General features: G+C 56.5%; 1 protein-coding gene across 1 annotated transcript in view; it reads right to left on the bottom strand.

The window, feature by feature from the left end:
• SORCS2 (sortilin related VPS10 domain containing receptor 2) overlaps positions 1 to 20,291 on the bottom strand; it is a gene marked incomplete at its 5' end in the record, with an annotated part of 492,994 nt that extends 472,703 nt beyond the window's left edge. The window contains one exon of the mRNA XM_040237340.1: positions 19,935 to 20,291. Within this exon, the coding sequence (XP_040093274.1) occupies positions 19,935 to 20,291 (357 nt within the window). The remainder of the gene's footprint in view (positions 1 to 19,934) is intronic.
• Position 20,292: the final 1 nt, after the last annotated feature.

The following is a 20,292-nucleotide window of genomic DNA, read 5'->3' as shown; positions in this document are numbered from 1 at the left end:
ACGGAAGAATTTGGACACAAGAGGCCAAGTGCCACGCACGTTGGTTAAATGCACTTTAAAAACAGCTTTCATTTATCTGCAGCTCACTACAGACACTTCCACTCACCTGGTCCTTCCACATTCACTGAGAGCAACTATGCCCAAGGGCTCTGGCACCTGTAAGGCCACAGGGTCCTCAGGCCCTATGTGGGGACAGCAGTGTCCCAGAGAGACGACCAAGGGCAGAACATTCTCCAGTATGGGCGATGGTAGGGGCAAAGCAGAGGAGGCCAGCGGTCAGGAACCCAGGCTGGAAGGTTCCAGACCAGACAGAGGGGGTCAGAGGCACAGGGACCAAGACCAAAGTGCAGGAGCGGCCAGAGGACAGTCCGTGGCAGCCGCAGTGTAGAGCCAGGGCAAGGCCGGCGAGAGAAGAGAGGGCTGGCAGGCTGACGCCAGTCCCCAAAGATGCCACATTGTCATGCCCAGAGCCACCGCCTGCATGACCTTGTGAGGCACCCTGCAGCTGTGATGAGGGATCTCGAGGTGGGGACATGGTCCTGAATCGTCCAGGTGGGCCCAGCATATGCACACGGGCCCTCGAAAGAGGGAGGCAGAGAGAGATTTGACACAGGGCAAGGGGACGTGGGCATGGAGGCAGAGCTCACGGGGTCCAGGGGCCTGGAGCTGAGGACTGTGGGGAGGAGGCGGCGAGGAGGCCGAGAAGTGAAGGCAGCCCAGCGATCGAGGTCATGCAAGGAAGGGCTGCAAGCCAAGGAATGCTGGTGCCTCCAGAAGCTGCAGGAGGCAGGGGGAGGGCGGGGGAGGCCCAGGAGGAACCAGCTCTGCCCACGCCTTGACTCCAGCCCAGAGAGAACGACTCTGGACTTCTGACCTCCAGAAGCGTACGAAAATACGTCCGTGCTGTTCTCAGCCACCAAGCTTGGGTCGTGTGTTACAGCAGCCAGGAAGGAACCAGAGCTCGTAGACACGACCCTGGGAGAGCGACGGCAGCCCCCACCCCTCTGCCCAGCACTGCTGGCCCCAGGCGGACCAGTCCAGGGCTGGGCTTCCACTCGGGGCCAGCGCTCACCATTCACAGAGACAAGGCCACCTGGTCTCACCTTCGGCTAATGTATGCCGTCACGTGGAGGCAAGACTGGGGTCATTCAGCAGCGCTGGGCATCACTCTACTTTCCTCTTTAAAAAAAAAAAATATTTATTTATTTGGCGGTGCTAGGTCTTAGTTTCAACCAGGGATTGAACCCAGGGCCCCCTGCATTAGGAGCACAGAGTCTCAGCCACTGGATCGCCTGGGAAGTCCCCACCTTGCTTTCCGTGAGGCTCCTGAGTTGGACAGATTCACAGCCTGGAAACCCAACCAGCCAAGATAGGTCCCCTTCAGGTCCATCCAGACAACACGCCCTGCTTTCTTTAGCATCACCTTCTCAGGCGCCCTCGACTCGGTGCTGACCTCAGCTGCTCTCAGCGAGACCAGACACCCTGGAATGTGCTGTCTCAGGAAGGGGGTGAGCCTCCCGTCCCTGGAAAGATACCCAGCTGGGACTCGGTGACCTCCGAGCACCCTGGAGATGCTGAGAGCTCTGAGTCCACCCTGGACTCCTCCTGGACAGCCAGCCTGTGCACAGTAGGTGCCCACGTGGCGTCTGCTGAATGATTCTGCCCCATCGGAGCCTTCCCACCCAACAGCTGTCTTTTTGGCAGAAGAAGCCGTGAGCGCAGGCTGGCTTCCTTCTCGAAGACAAGACCCATCTGTGATTCACCTTCTCCTATGACTCCTGTCAGACACCCCGGGCTGGAGACTGGAGGCAAAGACACCAAAACAAAGATTCGTAGCCGACTTCCTGGCAGAAGGAATCTCAGCACTGCCCACATTTCACTCCCGACGGGGAACTCTGTAGCTCAGGGGAGAGACATGAAATAAAAGCCCAGGAAGATTGCTGCAATGGCCCCAAGCCCTGGAGACTCAGCCAGGGTGGGCTCGGGAGTCCAAGAGCCTTTCCTGGGGCCTCCCCCACCCCCAGGCCCTCTGGATCACCATCTGGAAGGGGCCCAGGTCTGGGATCCTGCAGTCCTGGTCTAGCTCTGCTCTACCACCCGCAGCTCTGGACTCTGTTCAAACCACTGGACTTCCCAGCGCCTCAGTTTTCTCATCTGGAACACAAGGCCAAGAGGCTCTAAGATGCCTGACAACACCCATCTTCCCTGGTTTAACTCAGGGGCCCTGGGCTTCTTTGGGTTGAGATCTTGGCAACACGGGGGCAGAATGAGGGGAAGCACGGACCCCACCCCCAGCCCCAGGCTAGGGTGACCACACCGTCCCAGCCCTGCCTTCCATCTATGACACAACCCACAAGGGCTGCCTCCAGCCCTAACCGGGATGGTCCACGTCCAGGGTGCAAAGCCTCGAGTGTCCCAGGAAACACCCACTCCTACTGGAGTGACATCAGCTGCCCCTGCACTTCACCCCAGACAGTCCCCACAAAGCGCCAGTGGCCCGCTGCGTGTATGATGACCAACAGACAGCCCAGGCCACCTCGAAGGAGCCGCCACGCCAGTGAGAGGCAGGGAGGGCCACCCAGGCAGGGCCCTCCTCTACTCTGAGCTTGGTGCATGGGGGCGTGACTCCTTGCAGATCCGGGGGGGCCCTGCAGACAGGCTGGGGGGCCTCACCACTCAGCATGCTGTCAAAAGCAGAAGTGAGCGGCAGTGCTGGCTTTGACCATGTGGAAATCACGCAGCCCGTAACTGACCCGTCTGGGAGTGCAGGGCCCCGTGGGGGGTGGGGGTGGGGGCGTCATGGACGGCCACAGGATTTCTCCCAGCGTGGGAGGCTGAGTGGTCAGTGAAATGCTGGCAGGGGCTCCGGGCTGCTTGCGGCTGGACTCCGTCACTCACCACAGAGCCCTCTGCACGGTCCCACCCAGAACTGTGTGTTCAGTCTCCTCTGCAGGGTGGGGGTGAAGCGGGGAGGAGTCCAGGGTCAACGCCCTGGCCTGGCAATCAGCACTTCACCTGGCAATCAGCAATTCAGTCTTGAATATTCACTGGAAGGACTGATGCTGAAGCTGAAACTCCAATACTTTGGCCATCTGATGGGAAGAGCTAACTCATTGGAAAAGACCCTGATGCTGGGAAAGATTAAAGGTGGGAGGAGAAGGGGATGACAGAGGATGAGATGGTTGGATGGCATCACTGACTCGATGGACATGAGTTTGAGCAAGCTCCAGGAGTTGGTGATGGACAGGGAAGCCTGGCGTCCTGCAGTCCATGAGGTCGGAAAGAGTCAGACACAACTGAGCAACTGAACTGAACTGAACTGGCCAAGATGATGGGTTCAGGGTGACACGTTCCCCGTGCCGGCCAGCAGGTCCCTGTCTGGACTTCTGTTGGGAAGCGCTGTGGGAGGCAGCGTTCTTCAGCCTCGGGTGCTCAGGCAGCCATGACCAGATGGGCTGTCGGAGATGGGGGCCAGCGCACAAGGACACAGAGTGCAGAGGCAGAGGCCGAGAGGCAGTACCTGGGGCCCCTGGGGCCAGCCACGCCTGAAGCCAGCACCCTTGACGTTCAGGACCTGGGAGCTGACGAGTCCATTTCTTCGCTCAGGCGAGCTGGGTTTGGGTGTCTGTGACTTGTGACCAAGAATCTTGCTTGACACACCCGCCTCTGCACAAAGAGTTGCAGGAACCACGGGCGCAGCAGGAAGTGAGAGCACACCCTCCCTCTCCAGGAGCCGTCGGCTCAACCAGGGAGATCCCACCAGTCGGCCCAGACACACCAGGCGGGGAGACGGGCTGTGACCAACACCGTCTGCTCCAGGCGGGGAGGAGAGGCAGACCCCGGAGCGCCAAGGGACGGGAGCCAGCCCTCATCCTGGGCCCCCTGCACTCTGCCCCTTGTCTTCCCTCCCTCGGGAATTCCTCCCCCGACACAGGCTTGCGGGGGGTGGGGGTGGGTGGACAGGAAGTCCGCCAGGGCACCCACGGGGATGCAAGGCTCAGAAGAGATTTGCACACACATCCGGCTGGGCACGTTCTTGACAGAATTAGGCAGAGACGGACATCAGGTACCACTCTTCATTGACCTGCGGCTGCTGCTGCTGCTAAGTCGCTTCAGTCGTGCCCGACTCTGTGCGACCCCAAAGCCGGCAGCCCACCAGGCTCCTGCACTACTAGGGAAAATGGCCTTGTATTTTCTTCCAGGTGGAGCAAGAATAAGAGGGATTAAGGATTAGTGGACAAACTCTTAGCTACCCGCCCAGCGTCACACCCACTTCCCTCTTAATGAGCTGGGGGCCTGCATGCGCTTGGTGGAGTCTCAGGTGGACGATCCACGCCCTTCAAAAGGTCCCGTGACAAATGTTAGGGTGGTGACTGTCCAGTCTCACTGCCTGGCTCCTCCCGGGGACGCTCCCTCCTGGTTCTCCCTTCTCCCAGCCCACCCTCGATTCCCAAACTCACCACACTACAGCCCTGCTGTTGCACCACCTCGATGCCCTCCGACCCTCCCCCCACCCTCCTTCACCCCACCACCACCTCTGGGAAGCCCTCCCAGGTTTCTCCAGATGGGGAGGCGCTGGAGGAAGCTACATTCCCTTCAGGAGGGTTAAGACCAAAAGTCAGAATCTACCGACTTAGGAAAGCAAGGCAGACCCATGAGATGTCTTGGACGGTGGGTGAGTCTGTGGCCCTGACTCAGCTCTGCTATAAATGTCAGCACCTTCTGAGGATAGCAGGAGCTTCAGGAAGAGCCCGGTGGGCATCGAGATGCTGGCAGCTGGTTGCCCACCACCCCCTCCTCCTTCCCCGAAACGCCTCTCGCGTTGCAGGTCAAGTGGCGGTGGGTCCTCGGACCCCCTTCCTGGGATAAGAGGGGAGCCAGGTGGCAGATGGGGCCACCCTCCAGACTCCTCCCCTTTCAAGCTGGGCCGGGGGGGGGGAGGTGGCGGCAGGGAAACAGGCAGCTCGGCAGCCCCTTCTCACGCTGAGGACACCCAGACCCAGGCTCGGCCACCAGCTCATCTAAGGGACTAGACATGTCATATCCCCTGCCGTCCCCCGGGACCCTGAGACAGGCAGAGAGGTAAGCCCAGCCCTGAGGCCTGATAGGGCCCCAACCAAGGCAGACAGGAGACAGACTCACAGTCTCTCATCCTTCACTATTGAGGGGTCCAGGCCCTGCACACGGTGCCTCAGGACAGGCAGGGCTGGGACCCCATCATGCGACAGGCGCCTGGACCACAGCCCCGCCTCCCGTCCCATCCCACCCAGACCCCTCCACCCCCGGCGATAATTCCCCGTCACTCCAGTGGGCAGTGCCGCTTGGAAACGCTCCTGAAAGCAGGAGTCTCACGAACCCCGGGGAACAGAGGGCGGTCCGCTTCCTGCCCCCACATGCTGCGTGGACAGTCCCCCCACCCCCACGCTTCTCCCAGGTCAGAGGTCAAGGTGGCCAGCAGCAAAGTCAGCCAGACCTGCACATCCCGGAAGGGTGAGGTGGGGGTGCTGGCCAAGCAGCATGAGGCGAGGTCACCCCAGCATCCAGGGCCCGTCTGGCAGGCTCCTCGTCAGGAGGGCACTGGTGACCACAGGCCCAGCTCCCCTCCCTGGGGCCGGCAGTGCTGGGCGGGGGAGAGATGCTGGAAAAGCGTGTCCCAAAGCACCCCTCCCACTAGACCCCCCCTCCCCAGAAGGCCACGGATTTCAGGTTTCCCCATGGCTGCCGGGCCTCTGTTTGGTGAGATAAAAAGAAAGTCTGATCGGACCTTAGGAGGTGAGCATTTCAGGCCATAATTCATATCAGGAAATTTACCAGAAACCAGACGTCAAGGAGAAATACTCCCTTTAAAAGTGGGCTCTCAGAGCCGACATTGCTGGACTTTGCTTGGTTTCAGCAAGCCCCTCAGGAAATGGGACAACAATGGAACCACGTCAAACTCCCTGTGGATGCCACCCCCGGCACATTAGCACAGCCCTGGCCAGATGCTGGGGTGAGCTCCAAGCACCCCCTCAACCCCCAGGGGTGCTGGTGTAAGGGGAGGGTGCGAGCACATAGCCACGGCCTCCAGAGGTGACAACTTCTCAACCTCTTAAAAAGATGGCCCGCTGATGCAACTTGGAAGAAAAGACGTAGGCAGATTTTCAGAGGCTCCCTCCCTCCCCAGGGCTGACTCAGAACCTGGTTAGCCTTGTGAGCTTCAGTTCAGTTCAGGCGCTCAGTCGTGTCCGACTCTTTGTGACCCCATGGGCTGCAGCATGCCAGGCCTTCCTGTCCATCGCCAACTCCTGGAGTTTACCCAGACTCATGTCCATTGAGTTGGTGATGCCATCCAACCCTCTCATCCTCTGTCATCCCCTTCTCCTCCTGCCCTCAATCTTTCCCAGCATCAGGGTCTTTTCAAATGAGTCAGCTCTTCACATCAAGTGGCCAAAGTATTGGAGTTTTAGCTTTAGCATCAGTCCTTCCAATGAACACCCAGGACTGATCTCCTTTAGGATGGACTGATTGGATCTCCTTGCAGTCCAAGGGACTCTCAAGAGTCTTCTCCAACACCACAGTTCAAAAGCATCAATTCTTCAGTGCTCAGCTTTCTTTATAGTCCAACTCTCACATCCATCCATGACTAATGGAAAAACCATAGCCTTGACAAGACGGACCTTTGTTGGCAAAGTGATGTTTCCGCTTGTGAGCTTGGCCTGGAAGAAACGTTTAGCCCAGATAGACGAATGAACAAGTGACCCCACGGAGACACTTGTTGAAAGACACCCATCAGGGTCGACCTTCCAAGTCCCACATGCCGCCCCTCCAGGAAAGCTCCTCCGTGTTTAAAGCCTGTCCCCTGAAGTCACTTATTTTTGTTGAAAAGCTGAGCCAACTATCTGCCGGGTGCTGGGTTCTGTTTTATGTGAATGTACGACACTCGGGCCCAGAGAAGCCCCAGCTGAACTGGGGACTGCTGCTGTCTCCTTGCTGAGTGTCCTGGCTCTCAGCTGACACCCCCCAGCCAGAGGGCAGAGGCACCATGACCTGGCTGCCTGGCCACTGCTGCCAATTGAAGGTTCTCGATCGTCTCCTTCTGCCTCCTCCCGTCTCTCCATCTGCCCCCACCAAAGAGCTCATCTCCACCGGGAAGGCTCAGGACCCTCGCTGCACACAGGCAGAGATCAACTAAGGCCTTGCAGAGCTTCAGAGGTCTCGTGAGGGGCAGGCAGCTGGACAGGGAGGCCAGCTCCGTCATTCAACAGCCGTGCGGTCATGCCCAGACACTCAACAGGGGAGAAGGCGGGCCAGGCCTCCCAGCTGGCCACGCTTCAGGACCAGTGAGCTTCTCCTAGCCTCCTCATGGTGCCATTTACTGAGCATCTGCTAAGCACCAGGTGCTGGGGGACAGCAGAGAACAGACAGACCAAAGGTCTACCCTCCTGGAGTCCACACCCTGAGGGGCTGGTGAGGACCAAGGAAAGGGCTGGGGGCCTGGGGGACACAGGACACTAGGGCAAGAAGCTGGGGTGGCGAGGGGTGGGGAATAATTTCCACGGGGTCCGTCTGTCCTCTCTCTTTCCCACCAGCCACACCCTAAGTAAGTGTTAGTTGCTCAGTCGTGCCCGACTTTTTACGACCCCGTAGACTGCAGCCCACCAGGCTCCTCTCTCCATTAGATTTTCCAGGCAAGGATATTGGAGTGGGTTGCCATTTCCTTCTCCAGGGGATCTTCCCAACCCAGGGATTGAACCTGGGTCTCCTGCACTGCAGGCAGATTCTTTACTGACTGAGCTACAAGGGAAGCCCATACCTGGCATTAACTTCACTTCTACTCACCTGTGATTCCCCCACCGCCAGTTCCAGGATCACAGGATCCAGGGACCCATGAACTGGGATGGAGAAATAATGACCTCTTAATATTATTTTAAAGACACTCCTTGGAAGGAAAATTATGACCAACCTAGAGCATATTGAAAAGCAGAGACAATACTTTGCCAACAAAGGTCCGTCTAGTCAAGGCTATGGTTTTTCCTGTGGTCATGTATGGATGGGAGAGTTGGACTGTGAAGAAAGCTGAGCACCGAAGAATTGATGCTTTTGAACTGTGGTGTTGGAGAAGACTCTTGAGAGTCCCTTGGACTGCAAGGAGATCCAATCAGTCCATTCTAAAGGAGATCAGCCCTGGGTGTTCATTGGAAGGACTGATGCTAAAGCTGAAGCTCCAGTACTTTGGCCACCTCATGCGAAGAGTTCACTCACTGGAAAAGAATGATGCTGGGAGGGGTTGGGGGCAGGAGGAGAAGGGGACGACCAAGGATGAGATGGCTGGATGGTATCACCGACTCAATGGACATGAGTTTGAGTGAACTCCGGGAGTTGGTGATGGACAGGGAGGCCTGGCGTGCTGCGATTCATGGGGTCGCAAAGAGTCGGACACGATTAAGCGACTGAACTGAACTGAATATTATTTTCAGTATTTATTTATTTTATTGGCTGCAGCAGGTCTTAGCTGCGGCATGCGGGATCTAGTTCCCCGAGCAGGAATTAAACCCAGGCCCCCTGCCCTGGTCGTGAGGAGTTTTAGCCACTGGACCTGCCAGGGAAGTCGCGGCAATGACCTCATTATGTTCATCGACTCCAGCTGCAGTTGGGCACTTCTCTCAGCCTGAGGCAGGCAACAAGTCACAAGGGTGTCATTGGCACCTGGGGCTTTGTTACCAACCACAGGTGCTTCCCAGGGCGTGTAGACAGGTGCTGCTGGCCGCGAACTATCATTAACGCTCACCACAACGGCAGAGTTGTAGGAGTTATCACGCTTGCTGCTAACTCTCATCGATCTGTGACTACAGGAAGTTAGTTTTAACATGTTGGTGACTTTATGACCACAGTACGTATTTCCTTTCAGTCCTCTCTATTTTAATATTGCGCTGGTTATAAAACCCACATTCTGAGAAAGTTCTCTGGGGGAGTCTATGACACACCAAGAGCTGAGGACGCCTGTGCCAGGATGCAGGGGTGGTCCTCGGAGCTGGGAAGCCCCTCCGCGTGCGTCCCCGGCCAGCCCCGCAGCTCCCTCCAATCACTGATGAAGAGCGGCTGCAGGGATGAATAAAAACCCTAAAGCCCGTCTACGGTCAAGTATAGAACATCAAGTTGTACCGATGGGAATAAATTGAGAAAAACATAAGATTTTGTTACTGAATGCTTTATTTTTACGGAGTGAAAATTGAATTATTTAGCTAGTCAACGAGGTAGTCGATAGGGAAAGGGCCTAGGGAGGAAAGGGAGGAAGTGAAGCGCGTGTGAACTTGAAATGCAAAAGGTTAACCTTAGGGAGGCGTCAGCTCCCAGCCACGCCCCTCTGGGCCACCCACCTCCCACCCTCGCCCCTGGCCAGTCAGCCTACTCCAGACTTTCCCAGGAGACAGATCTGGATCTCCTGGGCTCCAAGTAACAGCCCCCTCCCCTCAGGGGTCAAAGGGCAGGATGGGGGTTGTGGGAGGAAGGCAGAAACAGGGGCACTGCCGTCTCCCCGCCGAGTGATCCCAGGTACGGGGTGCCGCTGAGCACTGTGACGGCTTCTCTTCCAAAACCACAGGCCGCGGGTTTCTTTAGGGATTGCAGCCTTGACAAGCGGGCAAAGCTCAAGGCAGACGCAGGCGTCAGACCACAGGCTCAAGCCAAAAACTAACACCAAATTACCATAGGGCCCAGCAATCCCACTTCCAGGCACATACCCAGAAGAAGTGAAAACGGGAGTTTCAATAGCCGTTTATACCCCCGTGTCCATAGCAGCATTGTTCCCAATAGCCCAGAGGTGGGAGCACCCAAGTGTCCATGGATGGATGAACAGGTAAGCAAGTGCGGTCCATCCACACAGTGGACTATGATTCAGCCTTGAAATAGAAGGACATTCTAACGCATGCTACAGCACGGGTGACCCTTCAGGACAGTACACCCAGTGAAATCGGCCAGGTACAAGAAGGATAAATGGTGCATGCCTCCGCTTATACAAGGTCCTCAGGATAAACAGACTCACAGAAGCAGAATGCTGGTTTACAGAGACAGCGGCAGGTGGGAACAGACGGGCGTTGCTGTTTCCTGGGGACGGAGTTTCAGTTTGGGAAGAAGACAAAGTTCTGGAGATGACGGTGGGGATGGGCGCACAGCCATGTGAATGGACTTCATGCCACTGAATGTCCACTTAAAAACGGTTCAGAGGGTAAATTCTAAGTTATCTGTGATTTACCACCACTGCCAACAACGGTCCATCTAGTCAAAACCATGGTTTTTCCAGTAGTCGTGTATGGATGTGAGAGTTGTACCATAAAGAAAGCTGAGCACTGAGGAATTGATGCTTTTGAACTATGCTGTTGAAGAAGACTCTTGAGAGCCCCTTGGACTGCAAGGAGATCCAACCAGTCCATCCTAAAGGAAATCAGTCCTGAATATTTATTGGAAGGATTGATGCTAAAGTTGAAGCTCCAATACTTTGGCCACCTGATGCAAAGAGCTGACTCAATGGAAAAGACCCTGATGCTGGGAAAGATTGAGGGCAGGAGAAGAAGGGGACGACAGAGGATGAGATGGTTGGATGGCATCACCAACTCAATGAACATGAGTTTGAGTAAACTCTGGGAGTTGGTGGTGGACAGGGAGGCCTGGCGTGCTGCAGTCCATGGGGTGGCAAAGAGTCGGACACGACTGAGCAACTGAACTGAACTGAACCATCGCTGAGAAACAATAGAGAAGAAAAAAGCATAAAAATTTTTTTTGCCCTAAAAAGGAGAGCTCAGGCTCAAGAGTGAAGAGTGAAATCACCTCTGGGGCCTGTATTAGCTCTGTGACTCTGGGCAAGTCCCCTGGAGGCTGCGAACCTTGCTTTCCTTGTCTGTAAAATGAGTGCAATAGTTATATCCACTTCTTAGGACTATTTGCAGAAGTAAATGAGATGATGCTTGTGATGTGCTTGGCACAGCCACGGGCACATAACAGGGGGCTGTGATTATTAACTTCATGATTACTAATCAGAAGCAATATGTAAATGATGAGAAATTGTTATTCTAAGATAGAATTACCTCCGAAGCAGAAGTATGGAGGCCATCCTAAATGCCCCCTCTCCCGCTAAGGCCCAGGAGATGGTATCTCTGACGCCTCAGAAATACACGCGGCACAGACACTCATAAAGAACCCTTTCTGAATTAAAAGTCATTTGAAAAGAAGCAGCCACACTCAGCCTGGCTCTTTTCTTCCTTTAATTTGAACTTAATTCATCTCCGAGCATCAGGACATGGCATCATGCAAGAGATGCGCCCTGTTGGAGTCAAGACGAACTCGGCATTGAAGGGAAGGATCGGCTTTTGCAAGAAAATCACGAAGGAAGGAGGGTGCTGTTATTTTAAGATCTTCGAGCTGGTGTGAAAAGAAATCAATTAAATGATCATAATTTTCTGGACGAATGCAGTAACTGACTGCTGCAGAGATGCAAAATTAAGAAGCACCTTTTCCACCTCAAAAGAACAGCAGAGTTTTCATTCTCTCTCTCTCTTTTTCTCCCCCCACCCCGCCCCGGCCCCAGTTCTCCAGTGAGAGCTTCCATTCCAGGATTCCCATTAAATGTTTAAAACAACAAACAGAGCTTAGTTGGGATACAGAAGATACAACGCTGTGTGTCCTGGAATCCCGGAGCTGCAGCAGGAGGGGTTTCCCTGCTACCCTCCGAGGGCTGTCCATCCGTCATCACCAGCTCCCGGAGGGCTGGGAATGGGTTGAACGGGTCTGTGTTTTACAACCAGCGGAGCATGAGTCAGGGGTGGTCGCACCCTGGGAGCCCGCGTGGAGGCGGCGCGGGGCATGCGCCTTGCCCGCCGTCCACTGGGCACTCCCGGAAGAGCCACAGGCACGTTTTCATGGCACTTCTGTGCCCTGCATCCACACTCACACCAAGGATGAGGCTTTCTGAGGATTCCCACGGCAAGAGCAGGCTGGGGATAGACCCCCCACGTGGGCTTCACCCTCCAGACCCTGGGGACGGAGACCTCACCGTGACCACAACAGCCAGGGTTCCCCCAGTTCCCTGAGCTTCCAAGCCTGGGCACGGGCTGGCCAGGAACAGGGCTGCAGACGCAGCTGGCTCCGAGGCTCACCAGCACTGCCCCGCGCTCCATAAAGCACCCGTGCCAACTCGGGAATTAGTAGGGCGAGGGTGAAACGGGCCACTGGGAAGCGTCTGTAAATAACTCACTCTTTGGATGCTAAGAAAAGAAAAATGAGGAAGCCCTCCCCCCAAACAGAAGGCAGTTTACAAGCTCCCACTCCGGGTCCTCCTGAACTGGGGGATCGCCGTGGGAGTGCCTGGCGTGTTGCCCGCGCGTGATCTCACGGCTCCAGCCCCACACTTCCCGGTGTCATCCTCGGGGGGCTGAGCCTGCCTCTGACCAACTATGCTAAAACCAAATGTTAAAACAACTGTAATTCTAAAGGAGGCCAGCAAGTGCTGGACTGCCTTCTAATCTGAAGGGGCGTGCAGAAGAATGAAGCTAATTTATGATCTCCTTAAAACACTCTCAGGAACCCTCATGCAACTACAAATTAAATAGCCACTTCATTAAAATAAAAGTAGATTTGTGCAATGTGTCCAGGAACCTTATTAACAGAGCTGTTTTTGTGCCTTTGAGCCAAGCTTCCTGATTGACAGACCTGTTCTTTCTCTGCCTGGTGCACCAGGCTTTTCCAGGACTCCATACTTCACCATCAGCCTGCACCCTCTCACCCTCCCAACCTCCTCCTCAGCCCCGGTGACGGCGACTCTACCCACCTTCAGAGCTGCTCGAGCATCACCTCCTCCAGGAAGTCCTCGGTGACCTCCCCAGCATAGATCCTTAGGGCACGAGAATTCTGTAATAAATTCCTGTCCAGTCCCAGTGTCCCACCAGGACAGGAGTCGTGACTGATTTTGCTCATCACTGCACCCCAGCACCTAACAGGGCCTCTTTTTAACTTTTTATTTTATGTTGGAATCTAGCCAATTCACATGCTGTGACAGTTGCAAGGGCACAGAAGAATGACTCAGCTTCATATACACATGTATCCACTCTCCCCAAACTGCCGTCCTGTTCAGGGGCCACGTCACACTGAGCAGAGCTCCCTGTGCTGTATAGTAGGTCCCTGTTAGTTATCCACCTTTAATACAGCCATGCAGACACGTCGATCCCCAGCTCCCTAGCTATCTCCTCCCTCCACCCTCCCCACCCCCCCCACCCCCCCCCCCCCCAACCATAAACTCAATCTCTGAGTCCTAAAAAAACCCCCTAAAAAAAAACCGGGTTGAAGGCTAACGTGAGGTCTCTTCTCACCTGGGACTCTCAAACTTTGAGTGAGTTCTCCAGGCACAGAAGAATGCCAAAGACCCCAGGTGGTCCTGCGTCCAAGACAGGCACCCCCCGACTACCACACTGCCAGCTTGCATGCCAAGACTCTCCTAGACCCGGCCACCCATGAATCCACTGACCACCACCTGCCTCACAGCACCAGCTGCCCTCACTCTCATCATTTTTGGTCCAGCCACCAGGCCCAGGCTGGCACAGCTGGCTTCCTGACAGCTGCTCAGTGCTGGTCACCGCGTCCCTCGACCTCTGTCTGCTTCTGTCTGTGTCGAGGTGGCCACTGGCTGCCCTTGGTAAAGGCTGTGAGACAGCGAAGCTGCCCTGCATCTGGGAAGACGCCCACCGGCCAAGCAGAGACCAGCCACAGCTCAGCCACTGCGAACGAAACCTCTCTCTCCAATCCAGTCCCCACCCCACAATGCTGCAGGCCGGCACTCTGGTGGCCTGGAATTCCGAAATATCTCACAGAGGGTTCTGTAGACTTAAATGGAAGGCTCTGGAGCCACAAAGCCCGCCCACAAGAGTGGACCACAGCTGTCACCACGAAGCCCCCGTCATCAGATGCCAGGCTACAAATCAGCTTTGTCACCGGATCCATTCAAGAACCTGAAGGGCTTTCCATGAAGGCCCTTATGGTGCTCTGGACGTTGAAGGCTGGCCACGAGCCAGGAGGCCAGTGCCGCTCTAGGAAAGACAGAGGCGTGCGGGGGGGACAGGGAAGCCAGAGCCGAGGCGGGCAGCCACGCCCTGCCCATCCTCACCGGAGCCTGCTCTCAGACCCACTCTCCCCTCCCTTTGCCCCCTCCAGGGCCTGGGCCAGGTCTCAGCACCGCAGCAGCCTCCTCCCTGAGCCTCTGTACAGGATTTCTCCAAGCCCACCCTGCACACTGCCTCCGCGGTGGTGGCTGAAACTCAGCCCAGCCCCTGCAGTCACTCCCCGAGTCCCCGCTTCAGGCCGCGCCCTGTCAGAGCACTTTACACAGACGATCCGGTACTGCAGACAGACCTTCGAGCCGTCACTTCCCCCAGATCTAAGACACTGAGGTCTCGAGAGCTCAGTCCATCCACCACAAACCTCAGAGCCAGAAAGAGGCAGGGCCAGTGCAAACCCAGGCAAGCGGATGCTCAAGCACCCATAACCCACACTGCCATGCTGGGCCCTTGGGCCTCGTGTTTGGGACCCATTAGGAGGTGACTTCAACCAGTTTTTTGTTTTCAAACTTCTTTCCTCTGGTTTCTCTTCATGCACAATGCGCTCACTGTCTCCTTAGATGGTACATAGCGCGCCTTCACATCCCCTCCCCGCAGATCTTGCTCAAGTAGCCCCTCCCCCAGAATGCCCCTCTCTGTCTCCCATGTCCCCCCTCCCATTCAACCTGTAAGTTCACCCTGATAGTGACTCTTCCAGGCAGTCTTCCCTGATTTCCCCATTGGGGAAGATGGTGCTCAGCCCCCATATCTTAACTGTGCATGTCCGTCCCTTCTTTCCCCACAGGACTACTCTGAGCTCCCCTGCGTGAAGCTCAAGGGACACAAAAGTAAATGAGGCCCCTTCCCAACTGTTATGAGTTAAAGTGTGCCCCCCCCTCACAAATCATATGTTTAGCTCCTAACCACCAGGACCTCAGGATGTGACTATATTTGGAGATAAGGTCTTTAAAGAGGGGATTAAGGTAAAACGGGGCTTCCTTCGTGGCTCAGATGGTAAAGAATCTACCTGCAATGCAGGAGACTCAGGTTCAATTCCTAGTTCAAGAAGATCTCCTGAAGAAGGGAATGGCAACCCACTCCAGTATTCTTGCCTGGAGAATCCCACGGACAGAGGAGCCTGATGGGCTACAGTCTGTGGGGTCACAAAGAGTCAGACACAACTGAGTGACTAACACGACTTAAAATGAAGCCACTGGAGTGGGCCCTGATTCCATATGACTGGTGTCCTTGTAGGAAGAGATTAGGACGCAGACCCAAAGATGGCCAGTCCTAAAGGAAATCAACACTGGAAGGACTGAAGCTGAAGCTCCAATACTTTGGCCACCTGATGCGAAGATCTGACTCATTGGAAAAGACCCTGATGCTGGGAAAGATTGAAGGCAGGAGGAGAAGGGGACGACAGACGATGAGATGGTTGGATGGCATCACCGACTCAATGGACATGAGTTTGAGCAAGCTCCGGGAGTTGGTGATGGACAGGAAAGGCTGGCGTGCTGCAGTCCGTGGGGTCACAAAGAGTCGGACCCCAGCTGAGAGACTGAACAACACGAAGAGGGCCATCGACAAGCCAGAGGGAGAGGCCTTGGTAGGTACCAGCCCTGCTGCCCCCTTGATCTCCCTTGAAAGTGAAAGTGAAAGTCGCTCAGTCGTGTCCGACTCTTTGCAACCCCCATGGACTATACAGTCCAGGGATTTCTCCAGGCCAGTATACTGAAGTGGGCAGCCATTCCCTTCTCCAGGGGATCTTCCCAACCCAGGGATTGAACCCAGGTCTCCCGCATTGCAGGCAGATTCTTTACCAGCTGAGACACAAGGGAAGCCCTTGGATGACCAGCCTCCAAAACCCTGAGAGAAGCCCTGCTGTTTGAGGCATCCGGCCTGTGGCTCTTTGTTGTGGCGGCCCTGGGAGGCTAACACAACTGCCCTGAAGGAACTTGACCTCTCGCAGGTGTGTCGGGTGTGACCCATTTCACACCTTCAGAAGCTCCATGCTCCCTTTTGGAGCTCTGAGTCTCTGGGTATAAAACATGCACAAATGTTAGGTTCCCGAAGATCCCCCAGCAGAGAGCAGGGATGGTCAGGGCAGAATTATCTCTGCTCCCCTAGACGTCTCCAACCCAGCCCTGCAAACGCGACACAGAGCAGAAGCAGAAAAGGGAGGGGGCAGGGCAGGCCAATCCGTGGCCCAGCAGTAACAAAGCCAAGCAAACTGGGCCTGGCTTCAGGAAGCTCACCTTCCAGTCCATTAACATACCAAAGCTACAGTTCCACTGCCCCAAAGAAAGGCATGCCTATGAGCTGCACTTAAATATATAACCGTGGGATTTCCCAGAAGCGGGAAAATTGGGACAGGGCACAGCACCGTCCCGTTGGGATAGCATCAAACCCTGAGCCTGGAGGCAGAGACCTGCATCCTGTCATGCGTGTGTGTGTGTGTGTGTGTGTGTGTGTGTGTGTGAGTTGCTCAGTCATGTCCAACTCTTTACAATCCCATGGATTTTAGTTCTTCAGGCTCTCGCCTCTGCCCATGGAATTCTCCAGGCAAGAATACTGGAGTAGGTTGCCATTCACCTTTCCCAGGGGATCTTCTCTACCCAGGGATGTAACCTGGGTCTCCTGCATTGCAGGTGGATTCTTGACTGTCTGAGCCACCTGGGAAGCCTTCATTCTTGTCATATTTGCCTCCAAATCACCCCTCTGCCTCTGAGGGTAGCTAGCGAGACTCACAACCTGGAGCCTCTGTGCACCACCCCGTCTGGAAGCATCAAAGGTAACACCGGTTGGTTGCAATGAAACATTCATTTCACACCTAACAATTCATTTCTATGGCTAAACGGCAGACCGAAAGGCAGTGTCTGAACTTCCAAGCAAGTCCCCTTGTGCATCTCCATGGGAGTGGGAAGAAACCAAGCCTTTGGAAGGAAAAAGCACATATGTTCGCAGCGCTACAGCCACGGGGCCTGTCCTGGAGCCAGCTCACATCCTGAGATTCGCCATTCCTTTCTGCAGATGCTCTAAAATGCTGTTTTAAGCAGCTACCCCTCTCAGCAAATGCTTTTCCTATTACCTTGGAAAAACACCTGACACGGTGAAGCAAACACTTTCTCTGCTCACACGAAGCACCTGGACAGAGCCCAGCTCCTTGGGGCCGGATACCTGCGCAAACGAAGTGAAACGAAATTTTGAAAAGACTCTGCTCGGCAAATCAGCCTCGAGTCAGTTTCTTTCCTGTTGCCGCTTTCAAAGATGGGGCTTTCAAGCAGAGGAGCGGAGGTGATCCAAGTGTAGAATCCTGGCTAAAATCCTTGGCCCTGTGGCTGCCAGAGGGGCTTGGAGCACATTTCTGAGAGCGGAGAAAATAACGTAACGCATGCGCGGAGTGCTAAGAAACCAGAGACTAGGAAGAAAAAAAAAAAATGGCTTTCCTCTGCACTTGGTTACAGCTTTCACTCCTCTTGAGTTTTCCCCAGGCAAGTGAAACTCAGGCATCACCTGCTGCCAAAGCCAAAGAATGATGTGCTTTTCCAGAGAGGACTCCAGTCTCCCATTCCAGAGAATGGGTGAGCTGGGGATGGGGGGAGTAGGCAGTGTTGACAAGCGAGGTGGGAGGTGCTTGAGCCAAACGCCTGGTCAGCATCTCCAGGCTGCTCGCCCGCCTTCTCACCCACAGACACTAACGGCCATGAGTACTTGGGCTTCTGCCTCCTGAGTGTTTTGCTAAGTGCCAGGCCACGCCGGGCTCTGCACAGTCACCCCTGCCCGCCCCCTTTCCTAGCTCCAGGGGAGCAAGGCATCTCTCAAAGCTCCTCTCCAAATCTGGACTTCCTGCCCCCCACTAAAGAGAAACCAGCACCCCCTTCCCACTTCCCACACCCAACCTCCCCCTTGCAGGCATTCACCTGCCAGCAGCCAGGAAACAGTCATAAAGGACCCACTCAACTCAGCCACTGTCCCCAAGGAGCAAAGCCAGGTGGGCTCCTCTGCCAGGCCCTGCCCCCTCGTCTTTCAAGGAAACTCTGCACTCAATGGGGGTGGGCAGGCTGGCCCTCAGTGAGTCCTGAAGGTGCTGGTCCCGTCTGGGAGGCTGGTCTCCACCGCTCTGTGTCTCTCCCTAACTTCTTTCACTCCCACTGGCCACCCCCCACAAAGCTAAAATGAATTAGCTGCTAGATGAACCTGGGGGGTGGGAGCAGGGGGAGAAGGAGGCTTGGTTTGAATGTTCTGGCTCCACAGAGTTGACTTAACAGTCAATATTTGTTTCCTTGAGTTTCTGGTGTCCAGGTTTTACCCTGCAGTCCCAAAGGTACAGCTTAGGCTACACAAGACAAGGTTTAGGAATGAAACGGGCATGAGGGAAGGGCAGGGCCTGGCTGCACATCTGGGGTCCGACCCCTTTCTCCAGACGGGTGCGGGTTTGGACCTCCAGGCACTTTCCTGGTGGCTCAGATGGTAAAGAAACCGTCTGCAATGCAGGAGACCCAGGCTCGATCCCTAGGCCAGGAAGATCCTCTGGAGGAGGAAATGGTAACCCACTCAAGCATTCGTGCCTGGAGAATCCCATGGACAGAAGACCCTGGTGGGTTACAGTCCATGTGGTCGCAAAGGGTCAGACATGACTGATCAGAGCAGGGCACTGAGCTCTGGACCAAGCAGCCCATCCCGTGCTGCCCCTGCACCAACAGGCTCCCAACACCCCGCCCAGGGTGCTCACTTCCCCCCATCACCCCCCTCCAGGGTGGCCAGCACACGGGGCTAGGCAGGAGCTGAGTATCAGTACCACCCAGCCCAGGCTACACTGCTGCCCTGCCTGGGGGAGCGCCTGGACCCCCACCTCTCCACACCCGATGGACTGATGCACACAGGGCCTGGCCCTATGCTGCCTCTCCAGAAGTTTGGGGAGCAGTGGTCAGGGAGAAGTGTTGGGGGCAGCCCCTGGGCAATGAGCAGACATGGATGCAAGGGACTGAGGAGGGGTTCCCTTCTCCTCTCCCCATAACCAGCCCCTCCCACACACACAGCTGCTGGCTGTGCTTCCCCCGGCCCAGCCCCACCCAGGGGAAGAAGGTGAGGGTTAGCCCCATACTCCTGACACACCACCCAGAGGAAGAACGGGTAGGACCCACAGGGCTGGTGGAAGGAGGCGCCAGAGGACCCTAACAGAAGTGTCTTTGCTGGGCAAGGGTGTCCAACTTCCAGCTGGAGCCAGGCCAAAGTAGCGGCGAAGGTGGGGGAGGGCGGGGAGTGCAGGAAGCTGGCCCGAAGCGCGGCGCGGAGCCCAACTCCCCGGGTTAGTAGATGCCCGCACATCCAGGTGCGTCCGGCGGCGGGTCCTCTGGACCGGGAGAGGGGCTGCCCCAGAACCGGACGCCGGGCTGACCGCGGAGGTCCTGGAGCCCATGGAGGTGCCAAGAGCGGGTACCGGGTAGACCAGGGTGGAGAGGGTCCTGGAACCAGAAAAATCCCAAAGCAGCGCTGGGCGGACCCGGCGGAGCATGAAGGCGATCGAGGCGCAGCACCGAGTTGGGAGTGATCTTAAAAGGCCTGGGGGCGCCCCAAGGTGGCCGGGGTCCCGAAACCTCCAGAGACACCCCCAACCTGCGGTCCGGAGGCCAGTGGGGGCGCCCCCGAGACGGCTCAGGGTCCTGGAAATCAGTGGAAATGTCCCCCGAGGTGAGGCAGGGGTGCTCACGGATCTGGAGACCTCTTCCCAAGTGGCCCAGGGCCAGCAGGGGCGCCGCCGGGGTAACTCCCGTCCCCATGTCTCCGAGAATAGCGGGGTGGCTGCGGGGCCGTCCAGAAGTGGAGGCTCCGAGGCGTCCGGGTCAGGGCCCGCGGGGGCGCGCGGGGGTCACTTACACTGCTGTTCTCGCCCGTCCAGTGCACCATCGCCTGATTGTGCGTCGCGTCCCCCTTGAGCACGAACGACGTGCTGATGAGCGAGACTTGCGCCCGCGAAGCCGCTCCGGCCATCGGCGCTGCCCGTGCCCAGCGCCCCTGGCCCGCGGCGGGGGCGCCGTCCTCGCCGGGACCCGGAGCCTGACCGGGACCCGGGGTACCGGGCTCCTCGTCGCGCGCCTGCCGATCCTCGCCACTGCCGGGCAGCGCGCGCTCCGCAGGCGGGTTCGGCGGCGCCCGGGTCAGCCGGGCGCGGGGACCCAGGCGCCCGGGCTCCGGGGAGCGCCCCGCCGCCCCGCAGGCGGCCAGCAACAGCAGC

Source organism: Oryx dammah, unplaced genomic scaffold (assembly GCF_014754425.2).
Source record: "Oryx dammah isolate SB20612 unplaced genomic scaffold, SCBI_Odam_1.1 HiC_scaffold_3, whole genome shotgun sequence".
NCBI classification, from domain to species: Eukaryota; Metazoa; Chordata; class Mammalia; order Artiodactyla; family Bovidae; genus Oryx; species Oryx dammah.
The sequence above is the reverse complement of the archived record's forward strand: the minus strand, read 5'-3'. Positions and strand labels throughout refer to the sequence as shown.